General features: G+C 49.2%; 3 protein-coding genes across 3 annotated transcripts; 1 reads left to right on the plus strand and 2 right to left on the minus strand.

Moving 5' to 3' along the window:
- Nucleotides 1–222: 222 nt before the first annotated feature.
- Nucleotides 223–8,629, plus strand: N7511_006888 (type I polyketide synthase; the record flags this gene model as incomplete). The annotated part of the gene is made up of 15 exons (XM_057129265.1): nucleotides 223–831; nucleotides 882–1,230; nucleotides 1,289–1,373; nucleotides 1,423–1,582; nucleotides 1,642–2,139; nucleotides 2,193–2,313; nucleotides 2,373–2,532; nucleotides 2,585–3,584; nucleotides 3,637–4,947; nucleotides 5,001–5,324; nucleotides 5,377–5,438; nucleotides 5,491–5,576; nucleotides 5,629–7,391; nucleotides 7,444–7,764; nucleotides 7,817–8,629. 15 exons carry the CDS (start codon nucleotides 223–225, stop codon nucleotides 8,627–8,629), a joined length of 7,662 nt encoding a protein of 2,553 aa, XP_056983821.1.
- Nucleotides 8,630–9,132: 503 nt separating this feature from the next.
- On the minus strand, nucleotides 9,133–10,701 carry N7511_006889 (MFS transporter; the record flags this gene model as incomplete). The annotated part of the gene is made up of 3 exons (XM_057129266.1): nucleotides 9,133–10,014; nucleotides 10,063–10,341; nucleotides 10,396–10,701. 3 exons carry the CDS (start codon nucleotides 10,699–10,701, stop codon nucleotides 9,133–9,135), a joined length of 1,467 nt encoding a protein of 488 aa, XP_056983822.1.
- Nucleotides 10,702–11,106: 405 nt separating this feature from the next.
- Nucleotides 11,107–14,582, minus strand: N7511_006890 (tetratricopeptide repeat protein; the record flags this gene model as incomplete). Its single annotated transcript, XM_057129267.1, has 5 exons — nucleotides 11,107–11,987; nucleotides 12,036–12,251; nucleotides 12,301–13,108; nucleotides 13,165–14,191; nucleotides 14,239–14,582. The coding sequence occupies 5 exons, from the start codon at nucleotides 14,580–14,582 to the stop codon at nucleotides 11,107–11,109; spliced, it is 3,276 nt and encodes a 1,091-aa protein (XP_056983823.1).
- Nucleotides 14,583–15,175: the final 593 nt, after the last annotated feature.

The raw sequence follows: 15,175 nt of genomic DNA on the forward strand, positions 1-15,175 counted from the left end.
CCGGAAACGCCGGTATTCTATATTCAGAAGGTAACGAACCCGAGTTTGTTCAGCCGAGACGTTATGCGCCCAGCCCAATACACGCAACAAGCTACTAAAACAGATAAACTTAACAGGATCCATAGCGCAGAGAGATCAATAAAGACAGACACCTTTTCCATTCCCGTATAATTGTCAATTTTCCCTTCTCAGATCCCAGTTTGAGGGCCCCAACCAAACACCATGATAGAATTAATTGAGAAGTCACCAAATCCACTGGCCATCGTGGGGTTGTCATTCCGCCTTCCCCAGGAGGCGGTGACCCCGGAAGCCTTCTGGGAAATGATAATGGCGCGACGCTGCGCCGTGACAGAATTTCCCCCAGACCGATTAAACATCGACGCCCACTATTCTCCAGAGACAGACCGGCTGGACAGTTTGTCGATACGCGGCGGGCATTTCATGAAAGATGATCTCAGTCGCTTCGATGCTCCCTTTTTCTCCATCACCGCTGCTGAGGCAGAGGCCATGGAGCCCCCACAGCGACTGCTGCTCGAGTCGGCCTTTCATGCGCTGGAAAATGCCGGAATCCCGCTAGAGCGCATCGCCAAAACAAAGACTGCTGTCTTTGCGGGATCGTCAGGTCATGACTGGGCGGTCATGCAGACTAAAGACCCTCTGTCCATGCACAAGTATGGCATTACCGGGTCGACGGGAAACATGTTGGCAAATCGTGTCAGCTGGTTCTTTAACCTCACAGGCCCGAGTGCAACAATCGACACAGCGTGCTCAAGCAGTTTGATGGCTGTTGATTTGGCGTGTCAGTCTATCTGGAGCGGCCAGGCCACAATGGTAGGCTGGATCTGCCTGAATTTAACATGAAGTATGCTGAACGCAAATAGGGACTGGCTATGGGTAGCAACGTTTTGTTGGCCGCAGAGACCACATTGATGATGAACAACTTGGGCCTTCTGTCCAAAGACAATCGATGCTTCAGTTTTGATGAATGTGGAAATGGGTATTCCCGTGGTGAAGGTATCGGTGTTCTAGTCATCAAGACATTGGAGGAAGCCGTCCGGGATGGGGACCCTATTCGCGCTGTCATCCGAGCATCTGCATCCAACCAGGATGGAAAGACCCCTGGTATCACCCAGCCTAGCCCGGAGATGCAGGCCAAGCTGATCCGCGATACATATCGTGAAGCGTGTCTCGATATGGGCAAGACACGATATTTCGAAGCCCACGGCACCGGTAGGAGCATTTGGATATACATCTCCACTACTTTGGAAAAAAGCTAATTTGATAAAAGGAACTGCTATCGGAGACCCCATTGAAATGAAGGCCATTGGCTCTGTTTTCCAGCAGCATCGTTCGGTCACTGAACCGCTGTATATGTACGTTGTGCTGATTCCTGTGGCATATTTGATCTAACACATCTGGCAGAGGATCAATTAAGTCGAATGTTGGCCATCTAGAAGGTGCCAGTGGAATGGCTGGTATGATGAAAGTCATATTAGCTTTGGAAAGAGGTATCATTCCACCGAACAGCGAGAATCTACGGACTTTGAATCCGAGAATTGATGATGAATTCTTGAACCTAAAAGTAAGTGGAACAGAACTGATTGAGCGTGCCGCAAGATGTTGTGAAGCTTACCGTTTCAGTTCCCCCAAGAAGCTCTCTCATGGCCTACAGATGGACTACGACGAGCGTCCATCAGTTCATTTGGATACGGAGGGTCAAACACGCACATTGTCATAGATGATGCGTATAATTTCCTTAATCTGAATCAGATGAAAGGAAACCACAACACAGTATCATCCCTTTCTACAACCACAAATGGAGTGCACACAAGTACGAACGGCACCAATGGAGTGGCCCAGGTTGAGGCTCCTAAACTTCTTGTTTGGTCTGCAGCAGATGAAGGAGGCATTTCTCGCATCCAAGACACATGGGGTTCATTCTTGTCCTCAGAATCCATCGAAACTAAGAAACCCTTCCTCCACAATTTAGCACACACTCTGGGCACAAGGCGGACACATTTACCCTGGAGAACATTTGCTGTCGCGCGGCCATCAGACGACTTGACGACCCTAACGAAGCGGTTCAGCACTGCCTGCCAGTCCAGTGAATCTCCCAACCTTGCTATGATTTTCTCTGGTGTGAGTCAAACTTACTTTTCAGGTTTCATGTCGTGTTGCTGATACAGTAGTAGCAAGGAGCCCAGTGGTACGCCATGGGACGTGAGCTTCTCCACATGTATCCTGCATTCAAAGCGTGGATTGAAGAAGCAGGAGAATATCTTCGCACCTTGGGATGCGAATGGGACCCAGTTGGTATGTGAAGCATGATTTGAGTATAAAGTTACTATAGATGCGGTATTGATTTGTTGCAGACGAGCTCCAAAAGCCCGAGGCTGAGTCAAATGTTAATCGAACCGAGTACAGCCAGATCATGTGCACAATTCTGCAGATTGCTTTGGTGGATCTCCTGCATTCTTTCAATGTGGTCCCCAAAGCGGTGTTAGGTCATTCATCTGGAGAAGTCGCAGCCGCGTAAGTCAACCAGTCCAAGTCTATTGAAGAATGTGTCTAACTTTCGCTTTAGGTACTGCTCTGGCGCGATCTCCAGACGCTCTGCTTGGAAGGTATCGTATTATCGAGGAAATATGAGCAGCGGTCTTGAGAAATCTGCAAAAATGAATGGGTCAATGCTGGCAGTAGCACTGTCCGAGCAAGAGGTTCTGCCGTATATAGAAGCAACTGGTTCCGAGTTTGAGGTCCCGCGACTCACTGTTGGATGTATTAACAGTCCTAAAAGCGTGACGATCTCCGGTGAAGGTGTTCAGCTTGATGCGCTTAAGGTCCGCCTTGATAAGGACAAAGTTTTTTGTCGCAGACTCATGGTCAATCTGGCCTACCATTCTTCCCAGATGAAAGAAATTGCATCCGAGTACCTAGCAGCCCTTGGTGAATTGGAAGGGTCTGGTTTGGCCCACCACACACGGCCACAGATGGTTTCTTCAATCACAGGTGATTGGATTGATCCAGATGAGCCGTGTCAATCATCTCACTGGGTGCGCAACATGATATCCCCCGTGCGTTTCTCTGCCGGCCTTGCAACCCTTTGCTCGGCATCTTCAGAGCCTTCCAGGGTACTGGATGGCAGTCACCGCAGGAAGATTAAGATCGATCATATTCTGGAAATTGGACCGCATTCCGTCCTACAGGGCGCTTGCAAAGATATCTTGAAGCAGATGAATAAGGTCTCATCTGTCAAGTATTTGTCTTTGTTGGTACGCAAGATGTCCGCCGTTGATACTGCCTTTTCTGTCTTCGGTGATCTGTATGCCGCTGGGTATCCGATCAATCTCTCCTTGCTTAATATGGACGACCACACCTGCAGGGCTTTGACAGACCTACCGGAGTATCCCTTCAATCACGATAAGTCATACTGGCATGAGAGTCGGCTGAGCAAGAACCACCGCCTGCGGAAGTTTGGTCGAAACGATCTTCTCGGTCTCCCCGATCTAAACCAGAACCCGCTCGAAGGACGCTGGAGGAATATCATTCGAGTATCAGAAATGCCATGGGTCCAAGACCACAAGGTGAGCAGATCAGGCATATTGTAACTCAAAGGGACTACTAATCACTCGATAGATCAATGGGACGATCCTGTACCCAGGCTCCGGAATGCTGGTCATGGCCATCGAAGCAGCTAAGCAGATGGCAGATGAAGGAAGACCAGTATCTGGTTTCAATGTGCAAGATGTGTCATTCCGTGCAGCGATTCGCATCCCATCGAGTGCGCAAGGTATCGAGACCAGTTTCCACATGCACCCTGCCAAGAATATGGAGTCCAGACGCTCAGGGTGGTTCAACTTCAAGGTTTGCACCCTGGAGAACGAAACATGGACGGAAAATTGCACGGGTTCCATCCAGATTGTGTACGTCAACAAAGAAGAGGAGATGGACAAAGCAGTGGAATTAGAACTCCAGGAAGCCCAGCGACAAGCTTATGCAACTACCACCGCTGCCTGCAAGTCGAACATGAGTGGAGAGAAGATGTACGACACTTTGAAGAGATCCGGGTATGGGTATGGTACAGCATTCCAGCTGATCACCGAGTTGTCCCTGAATAAACCTGGGCGAGAGATGACATCTGTTGTGAAAAAGTTCTCGTCTTCCTCGGGAGAGACGATTCATCCAACAACACTGGACGCCATCTTCCAAACATCAATCTGGCCAGCAGTTAACTTGGATACGGATATTGTGCCCACTGCTGTGCCAACTCATGTTGACAGGCTGTGGGTAGATAGTCAGGCGATGGAATCGCATGATTTCAAGACATATGGCTCATGTGTGGAGGTCTCACAATTCCTTGGACCTGCCACCAGCATTGTGGCACTCGATCACGGCTTACAGAAAACCTTGGTCTCTGTCCAAGGTTTGCGCATGAACATCGTCAGTGAGCCGGATCTTGCAGGTATTGACGGAGAGTCTGTGGATAGTCTCTGTCATCAACTTTCGTGGAAACCGGACTTGAAGCTCCTGAGTGACGTTGAAATCGCCCAGCTTTGCAAGACAGAAACAGGCAGTGATGCTGACCACGAGCGCTTTTGTAATGATCTGGACTTCTTGATCTCAAGAGGGATCGCAGAGGCGCTCTCTAGCGTGCCAGAGGAAGAAATCTCGTCGTCGAACCCGCATTTAAAGAAGTACCGAAACTGGCTAGTCCACCGCCAGAGACTTGTTAACGAAGGAAACCTCGGAGTTGCCACTGACGGATGGAAAGCCCTCTTCAATGACGCTGATTATGTCCAGGAAGTCGAACAACGCATTCGCAGAACTAAGCAAGGCTGCCTGTATGCCTCTGTGGCGCGCAATCTGCCAAAGTTCTTATCTGGTGACCTTGACCCCTCAAACTTCCTGAAGGACGAAGGAAAGCTGGACGAAGTGTATCATGAGCTGGTAGGTTAACGTCATACATCTCTTTGCTCCTTTTCCCTTGACTAACAAATCAGGTCATTGAATCCAATGGCCTCCGTGGGTTGGTCAAATATCTTGACCTCTTCTCTCATGGGCATCCCCAGATGAAGATGCTAGAGATCAGGGGAGGTGGCGGAGCTGTAACAGATCTCCTCGTTGAACATTTGGCGAAAGTCAAAAATGCTCCTCGCTACGGGCACTTCGACTACACTGATGCATCTCCAGACAATGTTGTGAAAGCCCAAGCAAAGTTTGAGTCGAAAGCAGAAAGAATGGCATTCAAGATCCTGGATATCAAGCAAGATCCAGAATCTCAGGGCCTTGAATGTGGCACATATGATATAGTCGTGGCTTCGCTGGTATGCTAAACTCTTGCCTGGTTTTGTTTAACTTGCTTATCATGCCCTACAGATCTCCCATGAAGCGTTTTCCGTCAAAACCATATTGCAGAATATGCGAAAGCTGCTAAAATCGTATGTCTTCCATTTGTCCTCCTGCTGACACCCTACTAATGCTATTGTTTAGTGGCGGTAAACTCGTTCTGTATGATGGGGTTTTACCAGATGGTCGGTCGACTTTTGTCTTTGGCTTACTCGAGAAGTGGTGGCAGGGTGAGCGAAATCCCCTCTTGACTGTCAGTGCATAGGAAACTAAATGATGCAGATATGGGATCACACTGTCAATCAGGTCGGTGTATCGATGAGAGTGAATGGAATGAGCTCTTGAGACACACTGGGTATTCTGGACTGGACATGTCGCTGCCGGACGTCAGTGGAAATATTTCCAGCGAACACGGCTTGATGATCTCCACTGTCACTGAAGAGAAGCATGAGCCCTCCAGTTCGAGTGTTGAAATCGTGTACGATCCAGCTCAAGCAGACCAACTTGCTCTAGCACGTTCTATTGCCAAGCGATGCGACTTCCTTGGTAGCTCTCCCGCTCAAATTGTCTCCATCAAAGACGCGATTACAACCCAGGCAAACGATGAGACCCTCCGAGTTTTCATTATTGAGCTCGAGCGTCCAGTATTGACGGTTGTTGAACAAGAGCTGTTTGAACAAATGCAAGCCGTTCTCTCGACCACATTGCGCGGACTGTGGATCACTCAGGGAGGAGGCATCTCGCCAGCCAAGCCTCATTTCCGTCTAGCAGAGGGATTGCTCCGTGTGCTAATGGAGGAAGACGGACGGCGCAATTTGCATCTTCTTTCCCTTGAGCCTAAGGAAGAGTTGACCGAAGCGACGCAGCAAATCACAAAGCTCGTTCGATTCCTGACCTCAGGAGCTGCGAAAGATGTGGATACAGAGTATATCGAGCAAGGGGGGATACTCCACATTCCTCGGGTGGTCACCCCCAGTCAGCTTAATGAGGTCGTGGCACGAAAGGCTAGCAAGCAGCAGAAAACAGTGCAGAAGTTCGACTGCGAGGTTCCCCTACAACTGGATGCGACTTCTCCAGGCTTAATCAGCGGGTTCAACTTTATTGAAGACCCCACTGCAGCCAAGCCACTGGGTGCAAACGAGATCGAGATCAAAGTCACGTGTGCAGGAGTAAACTTCCGCGATGTCTTGATTGCCGTGGGACAGTTGAAAGCGAGCCACACCGGATCCGAATGCTCGGGTGTTGTCAGTCGAGTAGGTAGCGAGGTTTCAAAGTTCCAAGTGGGAGACTCGGTGACTGCCCTCGGAGACGGCTGCTTTGCCTCATCAGTTCGAGTTCAAGAGAATGGACCTGTTGTGAAGATTCCTTCTGGGATCACTTTTGAAGAAGCAGCGGCCTTACCGGTCAACTATGCCACCGCATATGTTGCGCTGCATAATGTGGCACGCATTCAACCTGGCGAGTCAGTTTTGATTCACTCAGGTACAGGCGGCACTGGACAAGCGGCGATTCAGATTGCAAAGAACGCAGGTGCCATTGTCTTTGCGACTGTCGGCTCCCAGAGCAAGAAGCAATTCCTGATGGATACTTATCACATCCCCGAGACTCACATATTTTCTAGCCGCACGACTTTGTTCGCACAGGCTATCAAGCACCGTACTGGAAACAAGGGTGTTGATGTTATCCTGAACTCGCTGGCCGGAGAGAGCCTGTTAGCATCCTGGGAATGCATCGCACCCTATGGTAGATTCCTCGAGATCGGTAAGAGAGATATCTTGTCAAATCAAGGACTCCCAATGGCGCAGTTCCTCCGAAATGTCACCTATAGTGGCGTTGATCTTGCCGCAATGTCAATTGAGCGGCCTGAAGTCTGTGCCGCTGCTCTCGAAAAGGTCTTCGCGTCCGTGCAGGAAGGCAAATTGCACCCATCGCAGCCTATTCATCAACATGGAGTAGGTGAGATTGAGAAAGCATTCCGTATACTGCAAGGCGGCCAGCACGTGGGTAAAATGGTGCTCGAAATGCGCCCGGAAGACCAGGTGACAGTGAGTTTTCTTCTCAATATTACCGATTGCTTTGTGACTAACTCTTCTCTAGACCATATTGAATACAACAACAAGCTATTCCTTAGATCCCAATGCGACATTTGTCGTTTGCGGTGGATCAGGTGGACTGGGAAGCAATATTGTCAGTTGGTTTGCGGATCGTGGTGCTCGCCATCTCCTGCTTTTGTCGCGTTCAGGTGGCCAAGGCGAGAAGACTCGCGCTCTTATCAATCGTCTGGCGGAACGAGGTGTGAAAGTGATGGCTCCAGCATGCGATGTGTCGGACGAAGGAGCATTGCAAAATGCCCTGAAGAAATGTGCGTCCGAGATGCCTCCCATCAAAGGATGCATCCAAGCGGCCATGGTGTTGCGCGTAAGTTTCCCCTGGTATATGATATCTATTGATGCATTGCTGACCAGCATAGGATGCTCTCTTTGAAAACATCACTCATCAGTCGTGGCACGAGTCACTTTCACCTAAAGTCCAAGGCTCCTGGAATCTTCATCAACACCTTCCGCGAGGAATGGACTTTTTCATCATGCTATCGTCTATTTCCGGCCTCGCTGGAACAACAGGCCAGGCTAATTACGCAGCAGGAAATACCTTTCAAGACGCGCTTGCTCGTTATCGCGTTAGGCTCGGCGAGAAAGCAACCGCTTTCGATCTTGGAGTATTCACATTCGCTGGAGCCGTTTCCGAGGACGCCCAATTGCGTGAAAAGCTGATTGCCAACATGAGCTTGGAACCTGTGACTGAACCCCAATTCCATGCCATGCTGGACTATTACTGTGATCCCAAGGCCGGCCTTCAGAATATCTCAGATTGCCAGGTCACAATAGGTCTGTCTCCGAACACAGCGCAGGCGACATGGCTGAAGAGGCCGATGTTCCGGCAGGTGGCAGCTCACGAAGTAGTTGGTGGTGATCATGGCACACCTGACTCTGTTGCTGCATCTCTTCGCCAGGCCGAGTCTTTGCCTGCTGCTACTGCGTTGGTCACGGAAGCCATCGCTTCGAAGCTCTCCAAGGCTCTTTCAATCTCTGTCACAAATATTGATGCCAACAAACCTTTGCATCAGTATGGAGTAGACTCTCTTGTTGCAGTGGAACTGCGGAGCTGGTTCGTCAGGGAACTACAATCCGAGATGGCGGTATTTGATATCTTGGGAGGTGCGACGTTGACTTCAGTGGCCCAGATGGCCACGAGTAAGAGCAAGTTGTGCGGATCTTGGTCTTGAGTTCTCCTCCTAGTCTTGTTGATGTTGCCAATGTTTTCGCTTTTGTTGTCCCACGGACTACCACCATCGACTGAAATTGTAATCTATATGTTCTCTGGGAGTTAGTGGCAATAAACTTGTATTTTCTTCATAGATTTAATTTCGGAGGCTTCACCCTCATAACAAGGTCAACTACAGTATTAAAAAATATGCGGATGAGGCTTCATTATCAGACAAAACAATGGTTGATGTGGCGTTCGGGCATTTTGGTTCCAAAGGACATGCTGTGGGCACGCCTTTACGACCTTAAGACAGGCTCTGACTCCTAGTTGTCTCTTTAAGCTATTCAGTACAAGCTGATCATCTAAGCACCACTTATATACAGAAAAAACAAATATGGCCTTTTCACCGGCCCGAAAATATCATTAGAAAGCGCTATAGCTTCGATTCTTTTTGAATCAGGCATATACTCTGATCTTTTGCTTCTTTCGCCAAACAAATCTAAAGCATAAACAGAATAGGCCTTACTCTGTTCGTCGAATCCGAATACCACCATGCCACCCAATCCAACCCTTCTCAGCCGGACCACGAGAGAGACAAATAAGAAGGGCGGCCCCAATAAATGCCAAACTGACACTCCCCGTCAGAATCCAACCCCCTTCACTATAAATTCGATTCCCAACGGAAGTACCCATCAACTGGCCGCAGAACACACCAATCATGTAGCCAGTATTGATCCTATTTCGAGCCTTCGGCGCAACACTGTAGATGGCAGTCCGATTCGCAACCTGTGTCATCTGCAGACCAAAGTCTTGCAGTGCAGCCTGGATAATTGGACCGGCGACACTATAAGTTCCCGTATAGGTACCGACACTAACGCCGATGATGAGGATGCTCAGACTGAGGAGGATAGAGAACTGCGGCACAAATTTGTCGATCATGTATCGTGAATATAGGGGCCCCAGGAACATTGGTGTTAGTCCTGCTAAGGAGAACAGCCCTATTGTTAGAGTGGGATAATTGTATGGATCTCCCGATAATAGGAAGGTGAGTGTTGTCCAGAAACTGGTGAATGTGGCGGAAAGGAAGAATCCCATTAGCGTTGCTTGGACTAGGACCGGTGATGTCCAGTAATAGCCGATTATTGAGTATAGGATCTTGAAGTAGGAAATGTTGATGTTTGTTCTTGGGTAGTCAGGCATGAACATCCAGAGGAGGGCAAAGATGAGAAATTGAAGGGCGAGGGACAGCCAGTAGATGTTTCTCCAGTAGGAGTACTCTGCTACTATTCCTGATAGAAGACGCGCGAAAAGAAGTCCTAGGACGAGTCCAGATGAAACGATAGATAGGGCTGTTGCGCGGCGAGCTGGGGGCACGAGATCACCAACCAGTGGGAGCATAATTTGCTATACAAAGTCAGTCCTAAGATCAATAGGGAGATGGGAGCTTCTTACTGGAGTCACAGTAGTCACGGAGCTTAGATAGCTGATAACAAGAAATACCTCGAACGATTTTGTTATACACAGTCCAATCCACAAGGCAGCGGTGATGAGCGTCAATAACAGAACAAAATGCCTTCTTCTAACCAAGTCCCCTAGAGGACACAGAAGGATTAGACCCGTCGCATACCCAGCCTGACTGCAGGTCGGAACTAATGAGACGCGCTCATGGGTAACGCCAAAATATTGGGCAAGCACATCCAGTATAGGATGCGAATAGTATAGATTGGCAACCTAAATTATCAGAATCAGTACGGTCATTGTTGATCTTGGGCGCAATCCTCATACCGTGAATGTGCCGGAGAATGCGAATAGGATATTCAAAGGCAAGCCGAAGGTGGAGGGATTCTCTGGATCCCATCGACATCGCGGCGGCGTCCAATATACTACATCGACAAAGCGAGACCAATAATGGCGCGTGATGGTCGATTCCTCTGCATTTTGAACGCTGTATTCATGGCTCTTTTCATGTTCATGCGATGGCGTAAGCGCATTGGAATGTGCGGTGGCCGGACTATCTCCGCTGGACACTTGCAGAGATTCAACTTGAGGGTTGATTTGATCTTCCGCTGTGGTGCTGTTTGTTCTATTCATTGGACAATGTCTTCTGGGAGATTCTCTTGTCTGTTCTATCCTCCGTTCAATGGGAGAAGAAGACAGGGGATAACGAGGGGGAGGACCAGAACAGACCAGACCAGCAAGGACCAGATAAGAGAAGCAGAAAATCCCCCGAAGCAATGAGAGTTGCAGATCTGCAAGTCCGCAATTCTCCGCGAGAAATGCCCCGAGCTGCAGTTGGCTCGACTTGCCATTGCCGGATTTCCGCACTCGGCTTCGGCCCCACAATGATGGCTCTACAACTTTACAGTTGGATTCCTTTGATGCTTCCTTTGATGCGCTGCACTTGATTTGAGCAATATCATACATTGTAACTACTTAGATCATGAAAGAAATGGGCTCTTTACAAGATCGCACAACACCCATGTATCGAGGCGTGAATCAGATAACAAGCCACTGCTCGGTGACAGCCTGTGCGGTCTTTACATCACCACTAAGAACATAAATGCACTGCATCGCATAGGCGGCCTCGCGTGAGAAGTCCTCAACGAAAGGCAAAGTCGGAGGTAAAGATTCCTGTTGATCAGCACCACCCATGACGACATCGCCGCCGCTTTCTGAGATATTCTCTCCTATTTGATTCTGGGCTTCATTTTGGATCTGTTCGCCCAGCTTCAGTACCTTTTTGTATCCCTCGATCGCCAGATGGGCTAAACCGAGAGAGTGCCATACACGAGCGAAATTGAATTCCATCTCTTGCTGTTCGGCCAGGAGACTGCCGGGCCTCTCGCGCACGCGTCGGTATTCGTGCATGAAAGATAGTCCTTGCATGATGAGGTAGTGTCGGTTTTCGGCTTGTCGCTTGAGGGCGTGGTGGATGAAAGAGAGGCCGATGGAGAGGAGGACGGCTGGGTTTTGGTCGTCGAGTGCATATGCTCGGAAGAAATAGTTCAAGGCGGGGTAGAAACTGTTTCCGGAGTACAGGATGTGGCCGTAGAGTACGAGAAGGGCGATGTCTAGCTCCATGGCAGGGATTGGGTCACCGGCTTCATCGCGGGTGGACAGAGTGGCCCGCTCTTTCCAGATGGTCTGTCGGGCAGGCTTGGGGACATCCCTGGGTAGGGTGAAGTCCATTGCCTTGATTTGGCGAAGCATAAACTTCATGTTTGGCGAGGAATGGAAGAGAGATCGGTGAGGGTTACCACACAGGTGGCTCAGCATAGAGAAAAGGCGATAAGTGTCAGTGACAAACTGGTATTCTTTGATGAACCAGCGTGCTTCGTTGGCTAGGGTATCTTCATCCCCAACACGAAGTGCACAGGCTAGAAACGCGTCAGTCAAGACAACATAGCTAGGGTGCGAAGACTTACTAAACCAGCACACATGGATTAATCGGGATTTGGGCTTTGAATGCAACCAAATGCTTGCAAGTGCTGCTGAATCAAGGGCCTCATAAGCTTCCTCGGGCTCGCCCTGTTCTGCAGTGAGCAGAGCATACTGAAGAAAAATATCAAGCCATTCATCAAAGGGAATTCCGTGATAATCGGTTGGGATCGCACCCTGGAGGGGCTCTTGTGCCCCTTCGCCTGGATATATGGTTAGCGTACTGCTTTCGAATTGACGTGGTTGGCTTACCCAAACTCTCATGAAGACGGCCTGCCATTTCGTGCATTTCATCCATCCATGTCCGATCTTTGCCCTTTCCACCCTTGCGTTGCTGTGGGCGGGAGTATCCCATAAAAGCGATACTGCGGATCTCTGGATAGAAAGCCCTATTGGAACGGAAATCTCGCAACAGAGCATCAGCAATGTCAAGCCAATCCTCAATCGCGTCCGATGCACCATCTTTCACGCGAGGTTCCAGATCTAGCATCTTCTGATAGAGGAACTGGATATCGTCGGTTCGGGTGCCTTCGCCTCTTCTCCCTTGCACTGAGGGGGTAGCGTTCATAAGGGCCACCGTTGGGGCTGTTGGCTTGGGCGCAAGCGGCCGGAGCGTTGCTGTTTCAGCGAGCTTGAATTCAATGGCAAGCTGCTCAAGTCTGGTATCTTTTCTTTTGCGCTTAGATCGGTTTTCTTGTCTGCCGATCAAGACCGCCTCGTTGACGTATTTCAATGCCTGTTCACTCATTTCCAAGCTCTCGTATATCCTTGCTAAAGAAACTCGTGATTCCATATGCTTTGGGTCGTGTTCGGCGACCAGTAGGAAGCAGCTTTCAGCGTCTTCTACTTTGCCAAGTTGTGAACAACATTCGCCCATAGCCATAAAAAAGCCGATGTCTGCATGGTCTGAAGTTTGCTGAATGGGGCCATAGTATCGCAAAGCCTCCTCTAGCAGGCCGGCTGTCTTCAGTGCATCCGCCACTTCCCTGAAAAGATCGCCATAGTCAAATATCCGAGCGCCTTCGGAGTCATCTTCAGGATTGAGCCATTCGAAATGATGCTGGTCCGGTTGGTTAGCGCTTTTATCGCCTAGTATCGGCATGAAATCACACTTACTAGTGCTTCAGACTGGTTTTTGTCACCCATGTTCAGACGGAAGACGCCCAATTTGACTCTAAGCTCCAAAGGAAGACCGAGTCCGTAAGATTCCCGTGGCCATTGTCCAGGTTCGTATCCATCTGTTTTGATACGTCGAGGTGAATCATCGGCGTCCCACTCGCGGTCGTCGTCATCAAAATCCTCCCACATAGTATCATCAGCCCGTCCTAAGAGCCATCGAGCGAGCGTTTTCAAAGAATTCAGTCCTTCCGCGGGCTGCTTCAGGTAACCAAAAAGCTCCACAAAAATGTTAACATCGGACCAAGAGAATTCGCACTCGTCAGGATCAAGAGTCAAGTAGTGATCAATGCTATCAGTGTAGTGATCCACTGCTTTCTGGATTTCATCCGAGTCAATGTATGTCTCTGCAAGATGGCGCAGGGCCTTGACACTGTGTGGTCGTTCCTTGAGCAACCTTTCATATTCTGTTGCAGCTCGACCATTATGTCCTAGCTCACGATAAATTGCTGCCCTTTGGAAACGGATGTTGTAATTTTCAGGACTGACTTCGAGGATGCGACTGTAACAATAAGCCACATCATTCAAAGCAGACTTTCGATTGTCCCCAGCACGGTCCAAGATGAGCTTAGCAACTTTGATCCAAACACCAGGATCTTTTGGCCTAGTATGAGCTCCGTTGAAAAGAGCTGCCAAGGCTTTGTCGTTTTCTCCTTGTGCGAGAAAGATTTCAGACAGAAGAGAATGCGCAGCGAACATCTCAGGGTTGGCCTGGATTGCCTGCATGACCTGATCAATGGCATAATCATAGTTTCCATCAATGAAAGCAGATGTGGCCTCCGAGTGGAAGTGCTTGAACTCTGGACCGGGTTCAATGGGTTTCCGGGGTCCTCTCTTGATACCCTTTCCACCGCGAGCACCATATCTCCCGGAGAAACGCCCACCTCCTCGGCGTCGGCGTTTCCTGGCAACAGAATCATCATCGTCATCATCTTCTGCTGCTTCGTCATCATCATCGTCGTCGTCACTGATACAATCTTAGCTTCATTAAGATAAGAAATCTGACCAACTTACCTGTCCGTTTCTTCTTCATCGGACATTACAAAGTCGTTGTCCCATGCAGCCTCATTATACTGACTTGGAACATATGGTACAGGGGGATATTGCTGATCAGACTCGCCAGAGGACTCTTCCTCTTTCTCTATCTCCACTTGAGCTTCAGCGAAAGGTTGATCGAAGCTTTCCACGGGCTGTGGCTGGTCTCCAAAAAGTCGAGGATCAAGCACTGAGGAAAGCGCATTCCCATCATTCATAGGTTGACGCTGTTGCCATGCATAGTGGACATCTTCATCGATTGCCGGATACTCCGAGTCTACCTTTGAGGGAGAGCGTATGTCTGGATAGTAATTGTCTGCCATGGTCAAGAATTGTCTGACCACCCTGTAAGGGATAGTGTCTGATTTGACAGCTGCGTGGTATCAACGTGGATATCAAGCCGGTATAGAGCGCACTGGGACGTTTCAGGCCTGGTCTTGGCAGATATTCATAGTAACATCTCCACCAGGCCCTAGATATCTAGAGAAGAATAGACAAAATGAGACAAATTAGCGCAGAAAGTCGAAAGGCGCAAATCGCAAAGCTCGCGTCGAAGAATGTTGGAGGTCGGAACCCGTGATCGCGGCCTGAAACAGAAAAGCCTCTGCACCAAAGTTCGACTTCCTCTCCTTCTCCTCTTCCTCCCCTCCTCACCCTTTTTTTCTTTCCTTTCCTTTCGGGACTGTGGCTTGCTTGTGTTTGACACACTATTGCTTCACGTCTCTTTCTTTCGTCTTTCGTTCCAGGCCTTAATTTCTCTCTCACTTTCTTCACACTTTTCGAGGTGCAGCCCACTGGACTGGTCTGTGCCCGATCATTGTCGAAGTCGAGATTTGGGTCTTTTCAAGCCTGATACTCTACAAGGCCTGGTTTGGGGATTTCTGATTATTTTCGTGACGCAAACTCAGCAGGCGCT

Source organism: Penicillium nucicola (assembly GCF_028828085.1).
Source record: "Penicillium nucicola strain IBT 29836 chromosome Unknown utg000006l, whole genome shotgun sequence".
Lineage (NCBI taxonomy): Eukaryota > Fungi > Ascomycota > Eurotiomycetes > Eurotiales > Aspergillaceae > Penicillium > Penicillium nucicola.